Source organism: Pristiophorus japonicus, chromosome 10, assembly GCF_044704955.1.
Source record: "Pristiophorus japonicus isolate sPriJap1 chromosome 10, sPriJap1.hap1, whole genome shotgun sequence".
NCBI classification, from domain to species: Eukaryota; Metazoa; Chordata; class Chondrichthyes; family Pristiophoridae; genus Pristiophorus; species Pristiophorus japonicus.
The window spans coordinates 200,682,984-200,706,585 of record NC_091986.1 but is presented as its reverse complement, the minus strand read 5'-3'; the positions used below and the strand labels follow the sequence as shown (position 1 = coordinate 200,706,585).

Genomic DNA, 23,602 nt, shown 5'->3' with positions numbered 1-23,602 from the left:
ACAATACAAAAACGAGTATCTCACTTCATACGCATTATCCACAGCATTACCTCCTGTGTCAGCCGGTGGGGCAGCGAAGGGAGAGTGCAATGGGAGGGGGGTAACTGTCAGCCCACGAGGCTGGCTAAAGATTGCCTCCGTTGAACGCGGCCGGCCCGCGCGGCGCCGTTGCTCCGGCAACCGCGCGTCCTCGCGACAGGCGGCGCGGCGCGAAAGCGCGCGGGGCGGCTGGTTGCGGGTAAACGAGCGGAGAGGAGGAGGCGCCGTGGAGAGAGAGAGAGAGAGAGAGCGAGAGCATTGTGTGAGTGACCAAAACCCTGGCGAGCTGTGAGGGTACGTATGTTTGGGTCCGTGCAACTGTAACCTGTGCCCGGCTTCCGAGCTGTCAGAGGTGGCTGGCATGGCAACCCAACGCCAGGCTTCAGTCTGCATTTAGGCCAAAGCCCCCCCCCCCCCCCCCCTTGCCAAACCTCCACACACTGATAACATTGCTGCATTTCCATTTTCTTCTCATTTGCAAATAGCTGCCTGGATTATTTTACTGCACTGTTTACACTTTTAAATAAAAGTATAAATATTTTTTAAATTTCCATCATCATAGGCAGCCCCTCGAAATCGAGGAAGTCTTGCTTCCACTCTAAAAGTGAGTTCTCAGGTGGCTGTACTATCCAATATGAGAATTACAGTCTCTGTCACAGGTGGGACAGACAAGTCATTGAAGGAAAGGGTGGTTGGGGAGCCTGGGTTGGTGCACGCTCCTTCCGCTGCCTGCGCTTGTTTTCTGCATGCTCTCGACGACGAGACTCGAGGTGCTCAGCGCCCTCCCGGATGTTCTTCCTCCATTTTGTGCGGTCTTGGGCCGGGGATTCCCAGGTGCCGGTGAGGTTGTTGCACTATATCAAGGAGGCTTTGAGGGTGTCCTTGAAGTGTTTCCTCTGCCCACCTGGAGATCGCCTGCTGGGTAGGAGTTCCGAGTAGAGCGCTTGCTTTGGGAGTCTTGAGTCGGGCATGTGGACGATGTGGCCCGCCCAACGGAGCTGATCAAGTGTGGTCAGTGCTTTGACACTGGGAATGTTGGCCTGAACGAGAACGCTTGCGTGTATGCAAATTACCACTGGCTTGAGGCTGGTCTGTCCCCGACGGTAAGTATGAAGTACCTGAAAAAAAGGTAAGTGATCATTTTAATACTTTTTTTACATCAGCGACTTACCTGCATGGGGTCCCCTGGAAGTCTTCAGGTGCTTTTTAAATTTTTTGCTGCTGTTTTTTTTCAGGTCTTCAACCCTCCGTAGGCCCGGCTCCATCCTCGGCGGGCACTTGGGCGGCAAGCGCCTCTGCCGTCGAGAATGAAACCTCCCGCCCGCTGCCGCCCAGATTGGCGGCATTCAAGGGACCTTGGCCATGAATATCCCGCCCAAAGTACCTTCTGGTACCTCAGCGGCACTTTGGGCATACGGAGGCCTTGATGAAAATTGGCCCCATAGTGTTTGGTGTTGGAAGCTTGAAAGTGCAATTATAAGCAACTTAGTGTTTCCCAGGAGCTGATGTAGAAGGTATTCAGACTGGAAATGGGTTGGGGTATGTGGATGGTGAGGGATACAAGGAAACTGGTTATTTTGTGGTGCAAAGTTGCTTGATAAATTTTGCATACATAACCCTCTTTTTCTGTTTTTCTCCAACACAATTTTTTGATGCGGACTACTTTATTCCTGGTTAGGTTCAGAGAGGATGGTCAAACTGGAAAATATCAACTAACTTCATCTGATCTAGCATTACCAAGCAGATTTGATTAACTCAAAATATGAGTGCCTTTAAAGCACGGGGCAAAAGTACAGTTGATTCGACTAAACACATCTTTCACATAACAGCTAGCCATGCTTAATATCAATTGGAACACATTCAAGACTGCAGGATGAGATATGTCAGCACCATGGTGTCATTCATGAAATCAATGCTCCAGACAACTCATTAATTAGCTACATGTCACCTGAGCTAACCACCAAACATTTATTGGCAGCAATTGGAACATTAGAACGCTCTGATCTGTGATTGGAAAGAAGGTACCTACTTTTGGTCCTTAACAAGCGACACACTGATCTTTATTTTGATGAACAAAGTTGTATATTTACAGCAGTTACATTAAATTTTTTCTTAAATCGATGCACAAACAATTGAAACCGATTCTGGGACACTGGTGGTTCAGCATGTTATTGATCTTAATTGTTTTTCTATTTCTTCTTTGGGAGTGGGCAAGACAGTAGTAATTGTCTATTCCTAGTTTCCCTGCCGGCCATTGTCATTCGTGTAGCATGGGATTAGAGTCACGTGTAGGCTTGACCAGATACGGGTAGCAGATTCATCACTGATGAACATTAGTGAACCAGTTGGGTTTTTAATGATAATCCGATGGCTTTCATGGTTATTTTTCTGGCGACAGATCACAAGTTGCCAGATTGATTAAATTCAGTTTCACAAGTTGCCATGGTGGAATTTGAACTCTCAACCTTGAAAGTAGCTGCTAGGTTACTGTAACTTAATGTATTGTCATGCAGAGTGCCTTTGAACTTTCTCACCGCACTTTTTCCAGTCTTGGTGACCGTTAGTGATACAGACCGTAACCAGAGATTTGATGCTAATCTCTAGCCCGCCCTCCTCCACAGGAAGGAGGGAAAAACCAATAGGGAGTTATCTCAAGTTCCTCTTGCCTACTTCTTGCTGACTGGTTCAAATGTGTTATTTGACACTGGCTGCAAATAACTACCTTGCCAAATGCAGGTCTGTCTACCTTGCCAAATGCAGGAATAGCGGGAGGACGAAATGAGCGGCAAGAAAAAAGTACAGAGCTCGTTTTAACAACTTTTCCCTTTCCTTTCCTCAGGAATTGCAATATTTGCATAAAGTTGAGGAAGACTGAGCAGGACTTTGGCTTTCACGGACAATCGGTTGAAAACAAAGGCTAGCAATAATCTTGGTTATTTGACTCATTCTGAAAAAGTTGACAATGCCTGCTGCCCCAGTTCTGCAGCCTGTTCTTAAAATGAAAGTTGACGAGCTCTTCCTGTACTGGTTGAGTGAGACGACCACACAGTCCATGCTGAAAGACTACCTGAAACGAATAGAGAGTGGTGAAACAATTGAGGTAGGCGTAAGTGATGCAACAAATGACCAACCTTCGACTGGAAGCAATAACAAGAATCATTCCAAATCAGAGTTAAATATATTGGGTTACTCAACGTCCCCTTTAGTGACGTCTAAATACTGTTCAAGTCCTCCATCCCAACTTACTTCAGCTCTCCCATCTGGTACATTTTCGAGTCCTAGAAATGGATTAAATGCTCGAGCAATACGGAGATCATCAGGGACTAAAGCAGTAAGTTTTGCATGTTTTCCACTTGAACACACAAATTTTGGTAACTGTTATTTTAAAAGCATTGAATATTGCCATATAGAATCATACAAATCTACATGCAGAAGGAGGCCATTTCGGCCCATCGTGTCCGCGCCAGCCCACAAAGAGCCACACGGGCCTCGGTCAGCAGCCCTGAAGATTACATATAAACCAGTGAACAATGGTGGAAAGGTAACGAGCATCCAGCCCAACCAGTCCGCCCCACACAACTGCGACACCCCCTGTCACCACAACATTTTATACTCCAACCCAAGTGATCTGGGAGACAAAAAAACAGATTAAAAAACCCAGGCCAACTTTGGGGGGGGGTCGTGGGGCAATCTGGGAAGATTCCTCTCCGTCCCATCCAGGCGATCGAAACTAGTCCAGGAGATCACCCTGGCCGTATTCTATTCCCTGAAGTACTTACCATCGTATTTGCACCAGCCAACAAGAGGTTATCCAGTCTAATCCGACTTACCAGCTCTTGGTCTGTAACCCTGCAGGTTATGCCACCTCAAGTGCCCATCCAAGCACCTTTTAAATGTGGTGAGGGTTTCTACATCCACAGCCCTTCCAGGCAGTGAGTTCCAGACCCCCACAACCCTCTGCGTGAAGAAGCCTCCCCTCAAATCCCCTCTAAACCTTCTACCAACCACCTTAAAACTATGCCCCCTCGTAATTGACCCCTCCACCAAGGCTAATAGGCCCTTGCTATCCACTATATCCAGGCCCCTCAAAATTTTATACACCTCAATAAGTTCTCCTCTCTGCCTCCTCTGTTCCAATGAGAACAAACCCAGCCGATCCAATCTGTCCTCTTGGCTAAGATTCTCTATTCCAGGCAGCATCCTAGTAAATCTCCTCTGCACTCTCAATATAATCACGGCCTTCCTATAATACGGCGACCAGAACTGCACGCATTACTCCAGCTGTGGCCTAACCAGAGTACAATTTAAGCATAACCTCTCTGCTCTTGTATTCTATGCCTCAGCCAATAAAGGCAAGCATTCCGTATGCCTTCTCAACCACCTTATCCACCTGGCCTGCTACTTTCAGGGATCTGTGGAGAAGCACTCCAAGGTGCCTTTGTTAATCTACACTTTTAAATGGCCTACCATTTAATATGTCTACACTTTCCTTATTAGCCCTCCCCAAGTGCATTATCTCACACTTCTCCAAATTAAATTCGATTTGCCATTTTTCTGCCCACCTGACCAGTAGATTGATATCCTCCTGCTGTCCATGACTTTCCTCTTCATTATCAAACACACAACCAATTTTAGTGTCATCTGCAAACTTTATCATACTCCCTATATTCAAATCTAGACCATTGATGTATACCACACAAAGCAAGGGACCCAGTACTGAGCCCAGTGGAACCCCACTGGAAACATCCCTTCCCGTCACAAAAACATCGATCAACCATTACCCTTTGCTTCCTACCTCTAAGCCAATTTTCGATCCAACTTGCCACTTTGCCCTGGGTCCCATAGGCTTTAACCTTCATGACCAGTCTACCATGTGAGACCTGATCAAAAGCTTTGCTAAAGTCCATAACACACTACATCGTACGCACTACCCTCATCGACCCTCTTGGTTACCTCCTCAAAGAATTCAATCAGGTTAGTCAAACACGATCTTCCCTTAACAAATCCGTGCTGACTGTCCCTAATTAATCCTTGCCTTTCTAAATGTAGATTTATCTGACAGGCCTGTAATTACTCAGCCTATCCCTTTCTCCCTTCTTAAACAAGGGTACCACATTAGCAGTCCTCTGGCACCATGCCCAAATCCAAAGAGGACTGGAAAATGATGGTCAAGGCCTCTGCTAGTTCCTCTTTTGCTTCACTCAACATAGACATAGAAACATAGAAAATAGGTGCAGGAGTAGGCCATTCAGCCCTTCTCGCCTGCACCGCCATTCAATGAGTTCATGGCTGAACATGCAACTTCAGTACCCCCTTCCTGCTTTCTCGCCATACCCCTTGATCCCCCTAGTAGTAAGGACTTCATCTAACTCGTTTTTGAATATATTTAGTGAATTGGCCTCGACTACTTTCTGTGGTAGGGAATTCCACAGGTTCACCACTCTCTGGGTGAAGAAGTTTCTCCTCATCTCGGTCCTAAATGGCTTATCCCTTATCCGTAGACTGTGACCCCTGGTTCTGGACTTCCCCAACATTGGGAACATTCGTCCTGCATCTAACCTGTCTAAACCTGTCAGAATTTTAAACGTTTCTATGAGGTCCCCTCTCATTCTTCTGAACTCCAGTGAATACAAGCCCAGTTGATCCAGTCTTTCTTGATAGGTCAGTCCCACCATCCCGGGAATCAGTCTGGTGAATCTGCTGCACTCCCTCAATAGCAAGAATGTCCTTCCTCAAGTTAGGAGACCAAAACTTTACACAATACTCCAGGTGTGGCTTCACCAAGGCCCTGTACAACTGTAGCAACACCTCCCTGCCCCTGTACTCAAATCCCCTCGCTATGAAGGCCAACATGCCATTTGCTTTCTTAACCGCCTGCTGTACCCGCATGCCAACCTTCAATGACTGATGTACCATGACACCCAGGTCTCGTTGCAGCTCCGCTTTTCCTAATCTGTCACCATTCAGATAATAGTCTGTCTCTCTGTTTTTACCACCAAAGTGGATAACCTCACATTTATCCACATTATACTTCAACTGCCATGCATTTGCCCACTCACCTAACCTGTCCAAGTCACTCTGCAGCCTCATAGCATCCACCTCGCAGCTCACACTGCCACCCAACTTAGTGTCATCCGCAAATTTGGAGATACTACATTTAATCCCCTCGTCTAAATCATTAATGTACAATGTAAACAGCTGGGGTCCCAGCACAGAACCTTGCGGTACCCCACTAGTCACTGCCTGCCATTCTGAAAAGTCCCCATTTACTCCTACTCTTTGCTTCCTGTCTGCCAATCAGTTCTCAATCCACGTCAGCACACTACCCCCAATCCCATGTGCTTTAACTTTGCACATTAATCTCTTGTGTGGGACCTTGTCGAAAGCCTTCTGAAAGTCCAAATATACCACATCAACTGGTTCTCCCTTGTCCACTCTACTGGAAACATCCTCAAAAAATTCCAGAAGATTTGTCAAGCATGATTTCCCTTTCACAAATCCATGCTGACTTGGACCTATCATGTCACCTTTTTCCAAATGCACTGCTATGACATCCTTAATAATTGATTCCATCATTTTACCCACTACTGAAGTCAGGCTGACCGGTCTATCATTCCCTGTTTTCTCTCTCCCTCCTTTTTTAAAAAGTGGGGTTACATTGGCTATCCTCCACTCGATAGGAACTGATCCAGAGTCAATGGAATGTTGGAAAATGACTGTCAATGCATCCGCTATTTCCTAGGCCACCTCCTTAAGTACTCTGGGATGCAGTCCATCAGGCCCTGGGGATTTATCGGCCTTCAATCCCATCAATTTCCCCAACACAATTTCCCGACTAATAAAGATTTCCCTCAGTTCCTTCTCCTTACGAGACCCTCTGACCCCTTTTATATCCGGAAGGTTGTTTGTGTCCTCCTTAGTGAATACTGAACCAAAGTACTTGTTCAATTGGTCTGCCATTTCTTTGTTCCCCGTTATGACTTCCCCTGATTCTGACTGCAGGGGACCTACGTTTGTCTTTACTAACCTTTTTCTCTTTACATATCTATCGAAACTTTTGCAATCCGCCTTAATGTTCCCTGCAAGCTTCTTCTCGTACTCCATTTTCCCTGCCCTAATCAAACCCTTTGTCCTCCTCTGCTGAGTTCTAAATTTCTCCCAGTCCCCGGGTTGGCTGCTATTTCTGGCCAATTTGTATGCTACTTCCTTGGCTTTAATACTATACCTGATTTCCCTTGATAGCCACGGTTGAGCCACCTTCCCTTTTTTATTTTTACGCCAGACAGGAATGTACAATTGTTGTAGTTCATCCATGCGGTCTCTAAATGTCTGCCATTGCCCATCCACAGTCAACCCCTTAAGTATCATTCGCCAATCTATCCTAGCCAATTCACGCCTCATACATCATCCGGGCCTGGGGACTAATATACTTTCGCAGCTGCTAAACCCCTTAATACCTCCTTTTTCACTGTTTATTTCATCCAGAATTTCACATTCCTCCTCGATAGTAGTATCTCTACTACCCCTTTCTTTTGTGAAAACAGACGCAAAAAATTAATTAAGAAACAGATACACCGCTTTGGGTACTGCTGAGGGGGATGACTCATCAGGGGAGGGCAGCAGCAGCCAAGTTCATGGCACCGTGGCTGGCTCTGCTGCACAGGAGGGCAGGAAAAAGATTGGGAGCGCGATAGTGATAGGGGATTCAATGGTGAGGGGAATAGATAGGCGTTTCTGCGGTCGCAACCGAGACTCCAGGATGGTATGTTGCCTCCCTGGTGCAAGGGTCAAGGATGTCTCGGAGCGGGTGTAGAACATTCTGAAATGGGAGGGAGAACAGCCAGTTGTCGTGGTGCACATTGGTACCAACGACATAGGTAAAAAAAGGGATGAGGTCCTACGAAATGAATTTAAGGAGCTAGGAGCTAAATTAAAAAGTAGGACCTCAAAAGTAGTAATCTCGGGATTGCTACCAGTGCCACGTGCTGGTCAGAGTAGGAATCGCAGGATAGCTCAGATGAATACGTGGCTTGAGCAGTGGTGCAGCAGGGAGGGATTCAAATTCCTGGGGCATTGGAACCGGTTCTGGGGGAGGTGGGACCAGTACAAACCGGACGGTCTGCACCTGGGCAGGACCGGAACCAATATCCTCGGGGGAGTGTTTGCTAGTGCTGTTGGGGAGGAGTTAAACTAATATGGCAGGGGGATGGGAACCAATGCAGGGAGATAGAGGGCAACAAAAAGGAGGCAAAAGCAAAAGACAGAAAGGAGATGAGGAAAAGTGGAGGGCAGAGAAATCCAAGGCAAAGAACAAAAAGGGCCACTGTACAGCAAAATTCTAAAAGGACAGAGGGTGTTAAAAAAACAAGCCTGAAGGCTTTGTGTCTTAATGCAAGGAGTATCCGCAATAAGGTGGATGAATTAACTGTGCAAATAGATGTTAACAAATATGATGTGATTGGGATTATGGAGACGTGGCTCCAGGATGATCAGGGCTGGGAACTCAACATCCAGGGGTATTCAACATTCAGGAAGGATAGAATAAAAGGAAAAGGAGGTGGGGTAGCATTGCTGGTTAAGGAGGAGATTAAGGCAATAGTTAGGAAGGACATTAGCTTGGATGATGTGGAATCTATATGGGTAGAGCTGCAGAACACCAAAGGGCAAAAAACGTTAGTGGGAGTTGTGTACAGACCTCCAAACAATAGTAGGGATGTTGGGGAGGGCATCAAACAGGAAATTAGGAATGCGTGCAATAAAGGTGCAGCAGTTATAATGGGTGACTTTAATATGCACATAGATTGGGCTAACCAAACTGGAAGCAATACGGTGGAGGAGGATTTCCTGGAGTGCATAAGGGATGGTTTTTTAGACCAATATGTCGAGGAACCAACTAGGGGGGAGGCCATCTTAGACTGGATGTTATGTAATGAGAGAGGATTAATTAGCAATCTCGTTGTGCGAGGCCCCTTGGGGAAGAGTGACTATAATATGGTGGAATTCTGCATTGGGATGGAGAATGAAACAGTTAATTCAGAGACCATGGTCCAGAACTTAAAGAAGGCTAACTTTGAAGGTATGAGGTGTGAATTGGCTGGGATGGATTGGCGAATGATACTTAAGGGGTTGACTGTGGATGGGCAATGGCAGACATTTAGAGACCGCATGGATGAACTACAACAATTGTACATTCCTGTCCGGCATAAAAATAAAAAAGGGAAGGTGGCTCAACCGTGGCTATCAAGGGAAATCAGGGATAGTATTAAAGCCAAGGAAGTGGCATATAAATTGGCCAGAAATAGCAGCCAACCCGGGGACTGGGAGAAATTTAGAACTCAGCAGAGGAGGACAAAGGGTTTGATTAGAGCAGGGAAAATGGAGTATGAGAAGAAGCTTGCAGGGAACATTAAGACGGATTGCAAAAGTTTCTATAGATATGTAAAGAGAAAAAGGTTAGTAAAGACAAACGTAGGTCCCCTGCAGTCAGAATCAGGGGAAGTCATAACGGGGAACAAGGAAATGGCGGACCAATTGAACAAGTACTTTGGTTCGGTATTCACGAAGGAGGACACAAACAACCTTCCGGTTATAAAAGGGGTCGGGGGGTCTAGTAAGGAGGAGGAACTGAGGGAAATCCTTATTAGCCGGGAAATTGTGTTGGGGAAATTGATGGGATTGAAGGCCGATAAATCCCCAGGGCCTGATGGACTGCATCCCAGAGTACTTAAGGAGGTGGCCTTGGAAATAGCGGATGCATTGACAGTCATTTTCCAACATTCCATTGACTCTGGATCAGTTCCTATCGAGTGGAGGGTAGCCAATGTAACCCCACTTTTTAAAAAAGGAGGGAGAGAGAAAACAGGGAATTATAGACCGGTCAGCCTGACATCGGTAGTGGGTAAAATGATGGAATCAATTATTAAGGATGTCATAGCAGTGCATTTGGAAAGAGGTGACATGATAGGTCCAAGTCAGCATGGATTTGTGAAAGGGAAATCATGCTTGACAAATCTTCTGGAATTTTTTGAGGATGTTTCCAGTAGAGTGGACAAGGGAGAACCAGTTGATGTGGTATATTTGGACTTTCAGAAGGCTTTCGACAAGGTCCCACACAAGAGATTAATGTGCAAAGTTAAAGCACATGAGATTGGGGGTAGTGTGCTGACGTGGATTGAGAACTGGTTGTCAGACTGGAAGCAAAGAGTAGGAGGAAATGGGTACTTTTCAGAATGGCAGGCAGTGACTAGTGGGGTACCGCAAGGTTCTGTGCTGGGGCCCCAGCTGTTTACATTGTACATTAATGATTTAGACGAGGGGATTAAATGTAGTATCTCCAAATTTGCGGATAACACTAAGTTGGGTGGCAGTGTGAGCTGCGAGGAGGATGCTATGAGGCTGCAGAGTGACTTGGATAGGTTAGGTGAGTGGGCAAATGCATGGCAGATGAAGTATAATGTGGATAAATGTGAGGTTATCCACTTTGGTGGTAAAAACAGAGAGACAGACTATTATCTGAATGGTGACAGATTAGGAAAAGAGGAGGTGCAACGAGACCTGGGTGTCATGGTACATCAGTCATTGAAGGTTGGCATGCAGGTGCAGCAGGCGGTTAAGAAAGCAAATGGCATGTTGGCCTTCATAGCAAGGGGATTTGAGTACAGGGGCAGGGAGGTGTTGCTACAGTTGTACAGGGCATTGGTGAGGCCACACCTGGAGTATTGTGTAAAGTTTTGGTCTCCTAACTTGAGGAAGGACATTCTTGCTATTGAGGGAGTGCAGCGAAGGTTCACCAGACTGATTCCCGGGATGGCGGGACTGACCTATCAAGAAAGACTGGATCGACTGGGCTTGTATTCACTGGAGTTCAGAAGAATGAGAGGGGACCTCATAGAAACATTTAAAATTCTGACGGGGTTAGACAGGTTAGATACAGGAAGAATGTTCCCAATGTTGGGGAAGTACAGAACCAGAGGTCACAGTCTAAGGATAAGGGGTAAGCCATTTAGGACCCAGATGCGGAGGAACTTCTTCACCCAGAGAGTGGTGAACCTGTGGAATTCTCTACCACAGAAAGTTGTTGAGGCCAATTCACTAAATATATTCAAAAAGGAGTTAGATGAGGTCCTTACTACTAGGGGGATCAAGGGGTATGGCGAGAAAGCAGGAATGGGGTACTGAAGTTGAATGTTCAGCCATGAACTCATTGAATGGCGGTGCAGGCTAGAAGGGCCGAATGGCCTACTCCTGCATCTATTTTCTATGTTTCTATGTTTCTAACCTGAGCAACATCTTCCGCCTCCATACACAGATTACCCTCATGATCTCAAAGAGGCCCTACCTTTTCTGTAGTTATCCTTTTCCTCTTAATATACTTATGGAACATCTTTGGGTTTCCTTAATTTTACTTGTCAAGAATTTTTCATGCTCTCTCTTAGCATTCCTAATATCCTTTTTAATTTTACCTCTGAACTTTCTATATTCCTCCCAGAATTCTACATTATTTAGCCGTTGGTATATGACATAAGCTTCCCTTTTTTTCTTTATCCTCCCCTGTAAGTCCCTAGACATCCAGGGGGTTCTAGAATTGTTATTCCCACCCTTTTTCTTTAAGGGCACATCTTTGGCCTAAGCCCTCCGGATCTCCTCCTTGTTCCGACACTGATTTACCTACAAGTAGCTGTTTCCAGTCCGCTGTAGCCAAATCAATCCTCAACTTCGCAAAGTTAGCTTTTCCCCAGTTTGGGACTTTTATTCCTTAACCGTATTGACTGCAGCCACCGCTCAAGCTCCGAAACGTGGAGCTCGAGAAGTTGAAGCTGGAGACACCTCCTGCACACATGGTTGTCTCGGCCGTGCAAAGCATCCTGGACTTTCCACATGCCGCAGGACGTGCACTCCTCAGGACTGAGCTGACCGGCCATCCCTCTAATTAGACTTATCTAATTGAAAAGAAAGAAAGAGACTTACCAATCAAACAGCCAACCACTTACTTGCCCAAACGAGGGCTGTGAGCTCCTCGCCAGAAGTGAACTCCTCTGGTCCTCCTGCTCCTCGGACACCTGGCCTCCCGAACTCTCTGGCCGCTCGGACGCACCGGGGCCGCTCGGACGCACCGAGGTCGGGGCCGCTCGGACTCACCGAGGTCGGGGCCGTTCGGGTCGTGGCCGCTCGGACTCACCGAGGTCGGGGCCGCTCGGGTCGTGGCCGCTCGGACTCACCGAGGTCGGGGGTGCTCGGGGGGGGTGCTCGGCGCTTGAATTTTAGTCCAGTCCGACCAGTAAGAAACAAAATTGTCAAAAGGAACAAAGGGATCTGGAAATTCAGATGCTTAAACCACTAAAATTACTAACACAAGTTGAAAATAGAGTTAAGATTAACAATGATTTCCCGTACCCCCACTGAGAGCACTTCATGCACTGAAGGGAATATCTTTTTATTGAAAAATACAAACCAGCAACCTGTTATTAAATTATAGTAATGTTTTTCACCTGTGGTTCCCCCATGGCTGAGTTGATAGGTGCGCTGTGTGTGATCTGTTACTGAGCTGTACAGCCCAGAAAAGTTTCATGATGTATCCCTAATTTGTGGTAAATTAGCTGATCACAGAAAGAACACTGTTAAAGCTTTACAGTGGACTTCAGTACCTGAAAGGGTGGGTTGGGAGGGAAGAGCAGGGATGCTAAGGAGGCCAGAGCCACAGATCCAAAGGGCTGGAAGAAAGGAAGTTTCAGAGAAACAGTGAAGAAATTTAGGAAGAGAATTTCAAAATTCCTTGGTGTAATGACCAATAGTGGGAAGGGGATGCACAGCGGTCCAGCGTCCAGGTACAAGGTAGGATGCAGAATGGAGGAGATTGCAGTGGGATGGAGCAAGGCATAGGAGAGATATGTGGAGTAGGATGAGGGGAGTTTGAAACAATATGGGGAGTGGGATCCACTGGAGGTCGTTGAGGATGGGGTTAATAAAAAGTGATAGAATTTGGATGACAGAGTCCTGGATGAACTAGTTTGTATGGGGTGAAGCTTGGGAGACTGCTGGGAATGATTTTAAAATATGGTATAAATTTAAATAAATTGCTCCATTGTTTAATTAAAAGCAATCACCAAGTGTTTTGACTTTGTTGATTATTTCTTCCTAACATCTGTCCTAAACTCACAGTTTACCATTTTGTATCGGTGCTGCCTTGTCATGCATGCAGGTATGGTTCAACTTGAAATCGTACTCTGAATTTACCTCTCCGATGCCATTTGCACCTTTTTTTTAACCTCCAAGGTCAATGTTAGTTTTTATTTTCTTGGTTCTTTTATCCTTTTTACTCAAGATATTTTTGGCTTCTGTATTTCAGAGTACTCACATTGGTGAACCTTGATATTTTCACTTGCTTTGATAACTAGATAAAATATTATAGCATGCCCAGAATAGCTAACAGAAAAGCTGTTTTTCTAACAGAAAATGCTGGCAATCTCAGCGGATCAGGCAGCATCTGTGGAGAGAAAGAAGAGTTAAGGTTTCGGGTTGACGACCCTTTGTCAGAACTGGAGAGTGTTCCGAAAGAACACATTCTTAACAAGCAATGAAAGGTGTCCTCTGTCTCCTATATTGTTCCAACGAAGCTCAACGTAAGCTCGAGGAACAGCACCTCATCTTTCGTTTATGCACTTTACGGCTTTCTGGACTCAACATAGAGTTCAACAATTTCAGAGCGTAACCGCTGCCAATCTTTGGCTCCATTTCCCCCCCACCCCCGCGCCTGTTTCTTTTTTTCTCCTTGTCCGTAATGGCAGCTGGTCATTATTCCGCCATTCACACCCTATCTTGACTAATATTTTTCGAACATCTGGCATTACCATTTCAATTTGGCCCATCATCCCTTTTGTGTGTCTAATCTCTTCTGCCTTCCACCCTATCACAGACCTTCCCATTTGTTCTTTCTTCCCCTCCCCCCTTTCAGTGCTTGTTCAGAATCTGTTCTTTCCGAACACTCTCCAGTTCTGACAAAGGGTCGTAGACCCGAAATGTTAACTCTGCTTTCTCTCCACAGATGCTGCCTGACCCACTGAGATTTCCAGCATTTTCTGTTTTTATTCCAGCTTCTAGCATCCACAATATTTTGCTTTTATATTATCTGTTTTTGTAAGATGGCATAGATGACTGCTCCTATCCCATGCCTTCACAGGATTCTTGCTTGTCTTTTGGGCAAACAAATTTACTAAACAGTATATTATATATATATATGTGTGTACTAGTTACTAGTAGAAAATAATAAATAGTTCACAATATTATTGCTAAAACTCTGATGAACAATACTATGTTATTTCAAATAAAAATCTTTTCCTGAACCTGAGATTTTTGTTAGGTAAGAGCATCAAGGGATTTGGAGCAAAGGTGGGAAAATGGAGTTGATCAACCATGATCTAATTGAATGGCAGAGCAGGCCTAAAGGGCTTATTGGCCTACTCCTGTTCCTATGTTCCTACAAATTGAATTGTATGCTGTTGAGAGCTGGGAACCGTGATGACATGCAATTAATTGTTCATAAGCATTCCATGCAATTATTCTTACATAACAGGTCTTTTATTCATGAAAAATTGACAGTGCAGTCCTCAGTGGCCAATAAAACTATTTAGGACAGTACAATGCTCCTGTAATTTGTTACCTCTAGACTTAACTATTCCAATGCACTCCTGGCTGGCCTCCCACATTCTACTCTCTGTAAACTAGAGGTGATCCAAAACCCGGCTGCCCGTTTCCTATCTCACACCAAGTCCCGCTCACCCATCACCCCTGTGCTCACTGACCTACATTGGCTTCCAGTTAAGCAACGCCTCGATTTCAAAATTCTCATCCTTGTTTTAAATTCCACCATCGCCTTGCTCCTCCCTATCTCTGTAATCTCCTCCAAGCCACAACCTCCTGAGATGTCTGTACTCCTTTAATTCTGCCTTCCTGAGCATACCTGATTATAATCGCCCAACCATTGGTGGCTGTGCCTTCTGTTGTCTAAGCCTCAAGCTCTGGAACTCCCTGCCGAAACCTCCCCATTGCTCTATCTCGCTTTCCTCCTTCAAGGCGCTCCTTAATACCTACCTCTTTGACCAAGCTTTTGGTCACCTGCGCTAATTTCTACTTTTGTGACTCGGTATCAAATTTTTATCGCATAATACTACTGTGAAGTGCCTTGGGATGTTTGACTACGCTAAAAGTGCTATATAAATACAAGTTGTTACCTTTAGTTCTGCTGTAGGTTACTACTAGTAACTGGGGATGATGGGGGCATTGGTGTCCAGGCAGTGTGGTTAGGGAGGGAGATGGGTGGGGGGAGACGGGTGGCAGCAATGGACAATTCCAATAGCAGCTACTGCATTGAATTCAAATTCCAGTTCCCCCTTCACATTGGCAGCGCACTTTAAGAAAAGCTATTGAAGTTTCTAGCTGATTTTTTTTCTCCAAAGGAGGAACAGCAGGGCAACCAACAGCATAGCCATTTTCCTATTGGTCAATGCTTGCTTGGCCTGAGTGAAATCGGGGCAGTCTCACTTTAAAAACTAGCTCCCAATTTAAATTTTTCGATGGAGAGTGAATGTAAAATTGCGCTAAATGTAGAAAAGAGATGGAACAAAATATAAACCTGTTGATTCTTTCTTTGGAAGAGTTGCTGGGAGAAATCAAGGGATATGAGGCGCACAGCAGGCTGGGACACACTGCAAATGTAATTATTCTTCTGTCTCCAAGCTCCTGTCAGCTATCCATAACTTGTTCCTGTAGTTCCTTCCAGTGAGCCTTTCTCTTTCATTTCTCCTTGTTATTTGCCAATCTATTTGACCTTCCTGTGAATTGAAAGAATTTTGAAGTGTTGCCCACCCAATTGTCTTTTTAACCTATTTCGTCATCATGGGCAGTCCCTCGGAATCAAGGAAGACTTGCTTCCACTCTTCGAATGAGTCCTTAGGTGGCTGAACAGTCCAATACGAGAGCCACAGTCTCTGCAACAGGTGGGACAGTTGGTCGTTGAGGGTAAGAGAGGGTAGGATAGGTTTGCCACATGTTCCTACCGCAGCCTGCGCTTGTTTCCCGCATGCACTTGCCGACGAGTCTCGAGGCGCTTAGCACCCTCCCGAATCCTCCACCTCCACCCAGGGCGGTCTTCGGCCAGGGACTCCCAGGAGTCCGGGGGGAATGCTGCACTTTACCAGCGAGGCTTTGAGGGTGTCCTTATAATGTTTCCTCTGTCCACCTTTGGCTCGTTTGCCATGAAGGAGTTCCGAGTAGAGCGCTTGTTTCGGGAGTCTCGTGTCTGGCATGCGGACGACATGGCCCGCCCAGTGGAGCTGATCAAATATAGTCAGTGCTTCAATGCTGGGGATGTTGGCCTGGTCGAGGACTCTAATGTTAGTGCGTCTGTTCTGCCAGAGAATTTGTAGGATCTTGTGGAGGCATCGTTGGTGGTATTTCTCCAGTGACTTGAGGTGTCTACTATACATGGTCCATGTCTCTGAGCCATACAGGAGGGCGGGTATTACTACAGCCCTGTAGACCATGAGCTTGGTGGTAAATCTGAAGGCCTCGTCTTCGAACACTCTTTTCCTCAGGCGGCCGAAGGCTGCGCTGGTGCACTGGAGACAGCATTGAATCTCTTCATCAATGTCTGCTTTTGTTAAGAGGCTGCCGAGGTATGGGAAATGGTCCACGTTGTCCAGGGCCGCTCCGTGGATCTTGATGACTGGGAGGTGGGGGCAGTGCTCTGCGGCGAGCACAGGCTGATGGAGGACCTTAGTCTTACGGAAGTTTAGTGTAAGACCCATGCTTTCGTACGCCTTGGTAAATACGTTGACAATGACCTGGAGTTCAGCCTCTGAGTTTGCGCAGACACAGGCGTCGTCTGCGTACTGTAGCTTGACGACAGAGGTCTTCGACCTGGCCCAGAGACAGCGAAAGTTGAACAGCTTCCCACTGGATCTGTAGTTTAGTTCCACTCCAGCGGGGAGCTTGTTGACTGTGAGGTGGAGCATGGCAGCGAGGAAGATTGATAAGCGGGTTGGGGCGATGACACAGCCTTGTTTGACCCCGGTCCGGACGTGAATTGTGTCTGTAATAGATCCGTTGGTAAGGATCACATAGAAACATAGAAATATAGAAAATAGGTGCAGGAGTAGGCCATTCGGCCCTTCGAGCCTGCACCGTCATTCAATAAGATCATGGCTGATCATTCCCTCAGTACCCCTTTCCTGCTTTCTCGCCATACCCCTTGATCTCTTTAACAGTAAGGGTCATATCTAACTCCCTCTTGAATATATCCAATGAACTGGCATCAACAACTCTCTGCGGCAGGGAATTCCACAGGTTAACACCTCTCTGAGTGAAGAAGTTTCTCCTCATCTCATTCCTAAATGGCCTACCCCTTATAATAAGACCGTGTCCCCTGGTTCTGGACTTCCCCAACATTCTTCCCGCATCTAATCTGTCCAGTCCCGTCAGAATCTTACACATTTCTATGAGATCCCCTCTCATCCTATCTTAGATCTGGTCCTGTGTAATGAGACAGGAATAATAAACGATCTCCTAGTAAAAGATCCTCTCGGAATGAGTGATCACAGTATGGTTGAATTTGTAATACAGATTGAGGGTGAGGAAGTAGTGTCTCAAACGAGCGTACTATGCTTAAACAAAGTGGACAACAGTGGGTTGAGGGCAGAGTTTGCTAAAGTAGACTGGAAACACAGACTAAACGGTGGCACAATTGAGGAACAGTGGAGGACTTTTAAGGAGCTCTTTCATAGTGCTCAACAAAAATATATTCCAGTGAAAAAGAAGGGTGGTAAGAGAAGGGATAACCAGCTGTGGATAACCAAGGAAATAAAGGAGAGTATCAAATTAAGAACCAATGCGAATAAGGTGGCCAAGGTTAGTGGGGAAACTAGAAGATTGGGAAAATTTTAAATGACAGCAAAGAATAACTAAGAAAGCAATAAAGAAAGGAAAGATAGATTACGAAAGTAAACTTACGCAAAACATAAAAACAGATAGTAAAAGCTTTTACCGATATATAAAACGGAAAAGAGTGACTAAAGTAAATGTTGGTCCCTTAGAAGATGAGAAGGGGGATTTAATAATGGGAAATGCGGAAATGGCTGAGACCTTAAACAATTATTTTGCTTCAGTCTTCACAGTGGAAGACACAAAAACCATGCCAAAAATTGCTGGTCACAGGAATGTGGGAAGGGAGGACCTTGAGATAATCACTATCACTAGGGGGGTAGTGCTGGTCAGGCTAATGGGACTCAAGGTAGACAAGTCCACTGGTCCTGATGAAATGCATCCCAGGGTATTAAAAGAGATGGCGGAAATTATAGCAGATGCATTCGTTATAATCTACCAAAATTCACTGGACTCTGGGGAGGTACCAGCGGATTGGAAAGCAGCTAATGTAATGCCTCTGTTTAAAAAAGGGAGCAGACAAAAGGCAGGTAACTGTAGGCCGGTTAATTTAACATCTGTACTGGGGAAAATGCTTTAAGCTATCATAAAGGAAGAAATAGCGGAACATCTAGATAGGAATAGTGCAATCAAGCAGACGCAACATGGATTCATGAAGGGGAAATCATATTTAACTAATTTACTGGAATTCTTTGAGGATATAACGAGCATGCTGGAGAGAGGTGTACCGATGGATGTGGTGTATTTAGATTTCCAAAAGGCATTCGATAAGGTGCCACACAAAAGGTTACTGCAGAAGATAAAGGTACGCGGAGTCAGAGGAAATGTATTAGCATGGATAGAGAATTGGCTGGCGAACAGAAAGGAGAGAGTTGGAATAAATGGGTCCTTTTCGGGTTGGAAATCGGTGGTTAGTGGTGTGCCACAGGGATCGTTGCTGGGACCACAACTATTTACAATATACATAGATGACTTGGAAGAGAGGACAGAGTATAGTGTAACAAAATTTGCAGATGACACAAAGATTAGTGAGAAATCAGGTTGTGTCGAGGACACAGAGAGGCTGCAAAGAGATTTGGATAGGTTAAGCGAATGGGCTAAGGTTTGGCAGATGGAACACAATGTCGGAAAATGTGAGGTTATCCACCTTGGGAAAAAAAACAATAAAAGGGAATATTATTTGAATGGGGAGAAATTACAACATGCTGCGGTGCAGAGGGACCTGGGGGTCCTTGTGCATGAATCCCAAAAAGTTAGTTTGCAGGTTCAGCAGGTAATCAGGAAGGCGAATGTAATGTTGGCCTTCATTGCGAGAGGGATGGAGTACAAAAGCAGGGAGGTTCTGCTGCAACTGTACAGGGTATTGGTGAGGCCGCACCTGGAGTACTGCATGCGGTTTTGGTCACCTTACTTAAGGAAGGATATACTAGCTTTGGAGGGGGTACAGAGACGATTCACTAGGCTGCTTCCGGAGATGAGGGGGTTATCTTATGAATATATTTTTGTTGAGCACTATGAAAGAGCTCCTTAAAAGTCCTCCACTGTTCCTCAATTGTGCCACCGTTTAGTCTGTGTTTTCAGTCTACTTTAGCCAACTCTGCCCTCATCCCACTGTAGTCCCCTTCGTTTAAGCATAGTACACTCGCTTCTGACACAACTTCCTCACCCTCAATCTGTATTACAAATTCAACCATACTGTGATCACTCATTCCGAGAGGATCTTTTACTAGGAGATCGTTTATTTTTCCTGTCTCATTACACAGGACGAGATCTAAGATAGCTTGCTCCCTTGTAGGTTCTGTAACATACTGTTCTAAGAAACAATCCCATATGCATTCTATGAATTCCTCCTCCAGGCTACCCCATGCGATTTGATTTGACCAATCGATATATAGGTTAAAATCCCCCACGACTACTGCCGTTCCTTTTTCACATGACTCCATTATTCCCTTGATTATTGCCCGCCCCACCGTGAAGTTATTATTTGGTGGCCTATAAACTACGCCCACCAGTGACTTTTTCCCCTTACTATCTCTAATCTCCACCCACAATGATTCAACATTTTGTTCATTAGAGCCAATATCGTCTCTCACAACTGCCCTGATATGATCCTTTATTAACAGAGCTACCCCACCTCCTTTCCCTTCTTGTCTATCTTTCGAATCGTCAGATACCCCTGTATGTTTAATTCCCAGTGACAGCCAAGGGGGTACTGTCATTGCTTTCCAAATGCGCTGATATTTCATCCTTAATGATTGATTCCAACATTTTCCCCACTACTGATGTCAGGCTAACTGGTCTATAATTACCCGTTTTCTTGCTCCCTGCTTTTTTTAAAAGTGGTGTTACATTAGCTACCCTCCAGTCCATAGGAACTGATCCAGAGTTGATAGACTGTTGGAAAATGATCACCAATGCATCCACTATTTCTAGGGCCACTTCCTTAAGTACTCTGGGATGCAGACTATCAGGCCCCGGGGATTTATCAGCCTTCAATCCCATCAATTTCCCCAACACAATTTCCCGCCTAATAAGGATATCCTTCAGTTCCTCCTTCTCACTAGACCCTCGGTTCCCTAGTACATCTGGAAGGTTATTTGTGTCTTCCTTCGTGAAGACAGACCGAAGTATTTGTTCAATTGGTCTGCCATTTCTTTGTTTCCCATTATAAATTCACCTGAATCCGATTGCAAGGGACCTACGTTTGTCTTCACTAATCTTTTTCTCTTCACATATTTAAAGAAACCTTTGCAGTCAGTTTTTATGTTCCCTGCAAGCTTCCTCTCGTACTCTATTTCCCCCCTCTTAATTAAACCCTTTCTCCTCCTCTGTTGAATTCTAAATTTCTCCCAGTCCTCAGGTTTGTTGCTTTTTCTAGCCAATTTATATGCCTCTTCCTTGGTTTTAACACTATCCTTAATTTCCCTTGTTAGCCATGGTTGAACCACCTTCCTCGTTTTATTTTTACTCCAGACAGGGATGTACAATTGCTGACGTTCATCCATGTGTTCTTTAAATGTTTGCCATTGCTTATCCACTGTCAACCCTTTGAGTATCCTTTGCTAGTCTATTCTAGCCAATTCACGCCTCATACCGTCGAAGTTACCTTTCCTTAAGTTCAGAACCCTCGTTTCCGAATTAACTGTGTCACTCTCCATCTTAATAAAGAATTCTACCATATTATGGTCACTCTTCCCCAAGAGGCCTCGCACAACAAGATTGCTAATTAGTCCCTTCTCATTACACATCACCCAGTCGAGGATGGCCAGCTCTCGAGTTGGTTCCTCGACATATTGGTCTAGAAAACCATCCCTAATACACTCCAGGAAATCCTCCTCCACCACATTGCAACAGTTTGGTTAGCCCAATCAATATGTAGATTAAAGTCGCCCATGATAACTGCTGTACCTTCATTGCACACATACTTATTTCTTGTTTGATGCTGTCCCCAACCTCAGTCCTACTATTTGGTGGTCTGTACACAACTCCCATGAGCGTTTTCTGCCCTTTGGTATTCCGCAGCTCCACCCATACTGATTCCACATCATCCAGGCTAATGTACCTCCTTACCATTGCATTAATTTCCTCTTTAACCAGCAATGCCACCCCGCCTCCTTTTGCTCTCTGTCTATCCTTCCTAAATGTTGAATACCCCTGGATGTTGAGTTCCCAGCCTTGGTCACCCTCGAGCCATGTCTCCGTGATGCCAATTACATCATATCCGTTAACTGCTATCTTCGCAGTTAATTCGTCCACTTTATTCCGAATACTCCTCGCATTGAGGCACAGAGCCTTAAGGCTTGTCTTTTTAACACACTTTACCCCTTTAGAATTTTGTTTTTTGCCTTGGGTTTCTCTGCCCTCCACTTTTACTATTCTCCTTTCTATCTTTTGCTTCTGCCTCCATTTTATTTCCCTCTGTCTCCCTGCATAAGTGCCCATCCCCCTGCCATGTTAGTTTAACTCCTCCCCAACAGCACTAGCAAACACTCTCCCTAGGACATTAGTTCCGGTCCTGCCTAGGTACAGACCATCTGGTTTGTACTGGTCCCACCTCTCCCAGAACCGGTTCCAATGTCCCAGGAATTTGAATCCCTCCCTTGTGCAGCACTTCTCAAGCCACGTATTCATCTGAGCTATCCTGCGCTTCCTACTCTGACTAGCACGTGGCACTGGTAGCAATCCTGAGATTACTACTTTTGAGGTCCTACTTTTTAATTTAGCTCCTAGCTCCCTAAATTCGTTTCGTAGGACCTCATCCCATTTTTTACCTATATCGTTGGTACCTATATGCACCACGACAACTGGCTGTTCACCCTCCCTTTTCAGAGTGTCCTGCACCCATTCCGAGACATCCTTGACCCTTGCACCAGGGAAGCAACAAACCATCCTGGAGTCTCGGTTGCGGCTGCAGAAACGCCTATCCCCCTTACAATCGAATCCCCTATCACTATCGCTCTCCCACTCTTTTTCCTGCCCTCTTGTGCAGCAGAGCCACCCATGGTGCCATGTACTTGGCTGCTGCTGCCCTCCCCTGATGAGTCATCCCCCTCAACAGTACCTAAAGCAGTGTATCTGTTTTGCAGGGGGATGACTGCAGGGGACCTCTGCACTACCTTCCTTGCACTGCTCTTCCTGTTGGTCACCCATCCCCTATATTCAAAAAGGAGTTAGATGAGGTCCTTACTACTAGGGGGATCAAGAGGTATGGCGAGAAAGCAGGAATGGGGTACTGAAGTTGAATGTTCAGCCATGAACTCATTGAATGGCGGTGCAGGCTAGAAGGGCCGAATGGCCTACTCCTGCACCTATTTTCTATGTTGCTATCTGGCTGTGTACCTTTAACCTGCGATAAGACCAACTCTCTAAACGTGCTGTTCACGTCATTCTCAGCATTGTGGATGCTCCAGAGTGAATCCACCTGCAGCTTCAGTGCCACAATGCGGTCCGTCAGGAGCTGGAGGCGGATACACTTCCCGCACATGACTTCCCACATAATACAGGAGGAGCATAACACGTGTTCGAGCTGTCCTGCCATGTCTTAACCCTTAGATTAACTTAATTTGGCAACAACAAGGCTAAAGGTTGCTTACTGATAAAGAAAAGAAAAAAGAAAAGCTACTTACCAATCACTTACCCCCTTGGCTGTGATGTCACCTTTCGATTTCTTTCTACTTTTTTGCCTCCCCACTGCAGCTGCACCGGCTGGCCTCCGATGACGCTGCCGCTGCTCCCTGCAACTGCTGGGCCTCTTGTAGGCCTCACCAACGTCCCGCTCTGCTTCCGATGACGACGACGCTGCTGCTGCTCCCTGCAACTGCTGGGCCTCTTGTATGTCACGGCCTGCATGTCGTCGTGGCGCAGGTGGAGGATGTTAATGAACTTTTAGCGGCATCCGAAACGGAAGAGGACGCTGCATAGACGGTTGAGTGTCAAAGGCCTTTATAAGGTCGAAGGCCATGTTTAAGGGCTGGCGCTGTTCCCTGTATTTTTCCTGCAGCTGTCGCGCTGCAAAAATAACATCCATTGTGCCCCGTAGGGGACAGAATCTGGACTGTGACTCCGGGAGGAGCTCCTCGGCCACGTGGAGAAAGCGGTTGAGGAGTACTCTCGCGATAACTTTCCCAGT

At 45.8% G+C, this 23,602-nt stretch overlaps 1 protein-coding gene across 2 annotated transcripts in view; it reads left to right on the top strand.

The window, feature by feature from the left end:
- Positions 1-214: 214 nt before the first annotated feature.
- The window catches only part of ppp2r3b (protein phosphatase 2, regulatory subunit B'', beta), a 159,203-nt gene continuing 135,815 nt past the window's right edge, over positions 215-23,602 (top strand). The window contains exons 1-2 of one of the 2 annotated variants that reach the window (XM_070892498.1): positions 215-333; positions 2,879-3,370. In XM_070892498.1, coding sequence (XP_070748599.1) covers positions 3,002-3,370 — 369 coding nt within the window. In that variant the 5' untranslated portion in view covers positions 215-333; positions 2,879-3,001. The remainder of the gene's footprint in view (positions 334-2,878; positions 3,371-23,602) is intronic. The other variant, XM_070892499.1, reaches the window with a different exon arrangement.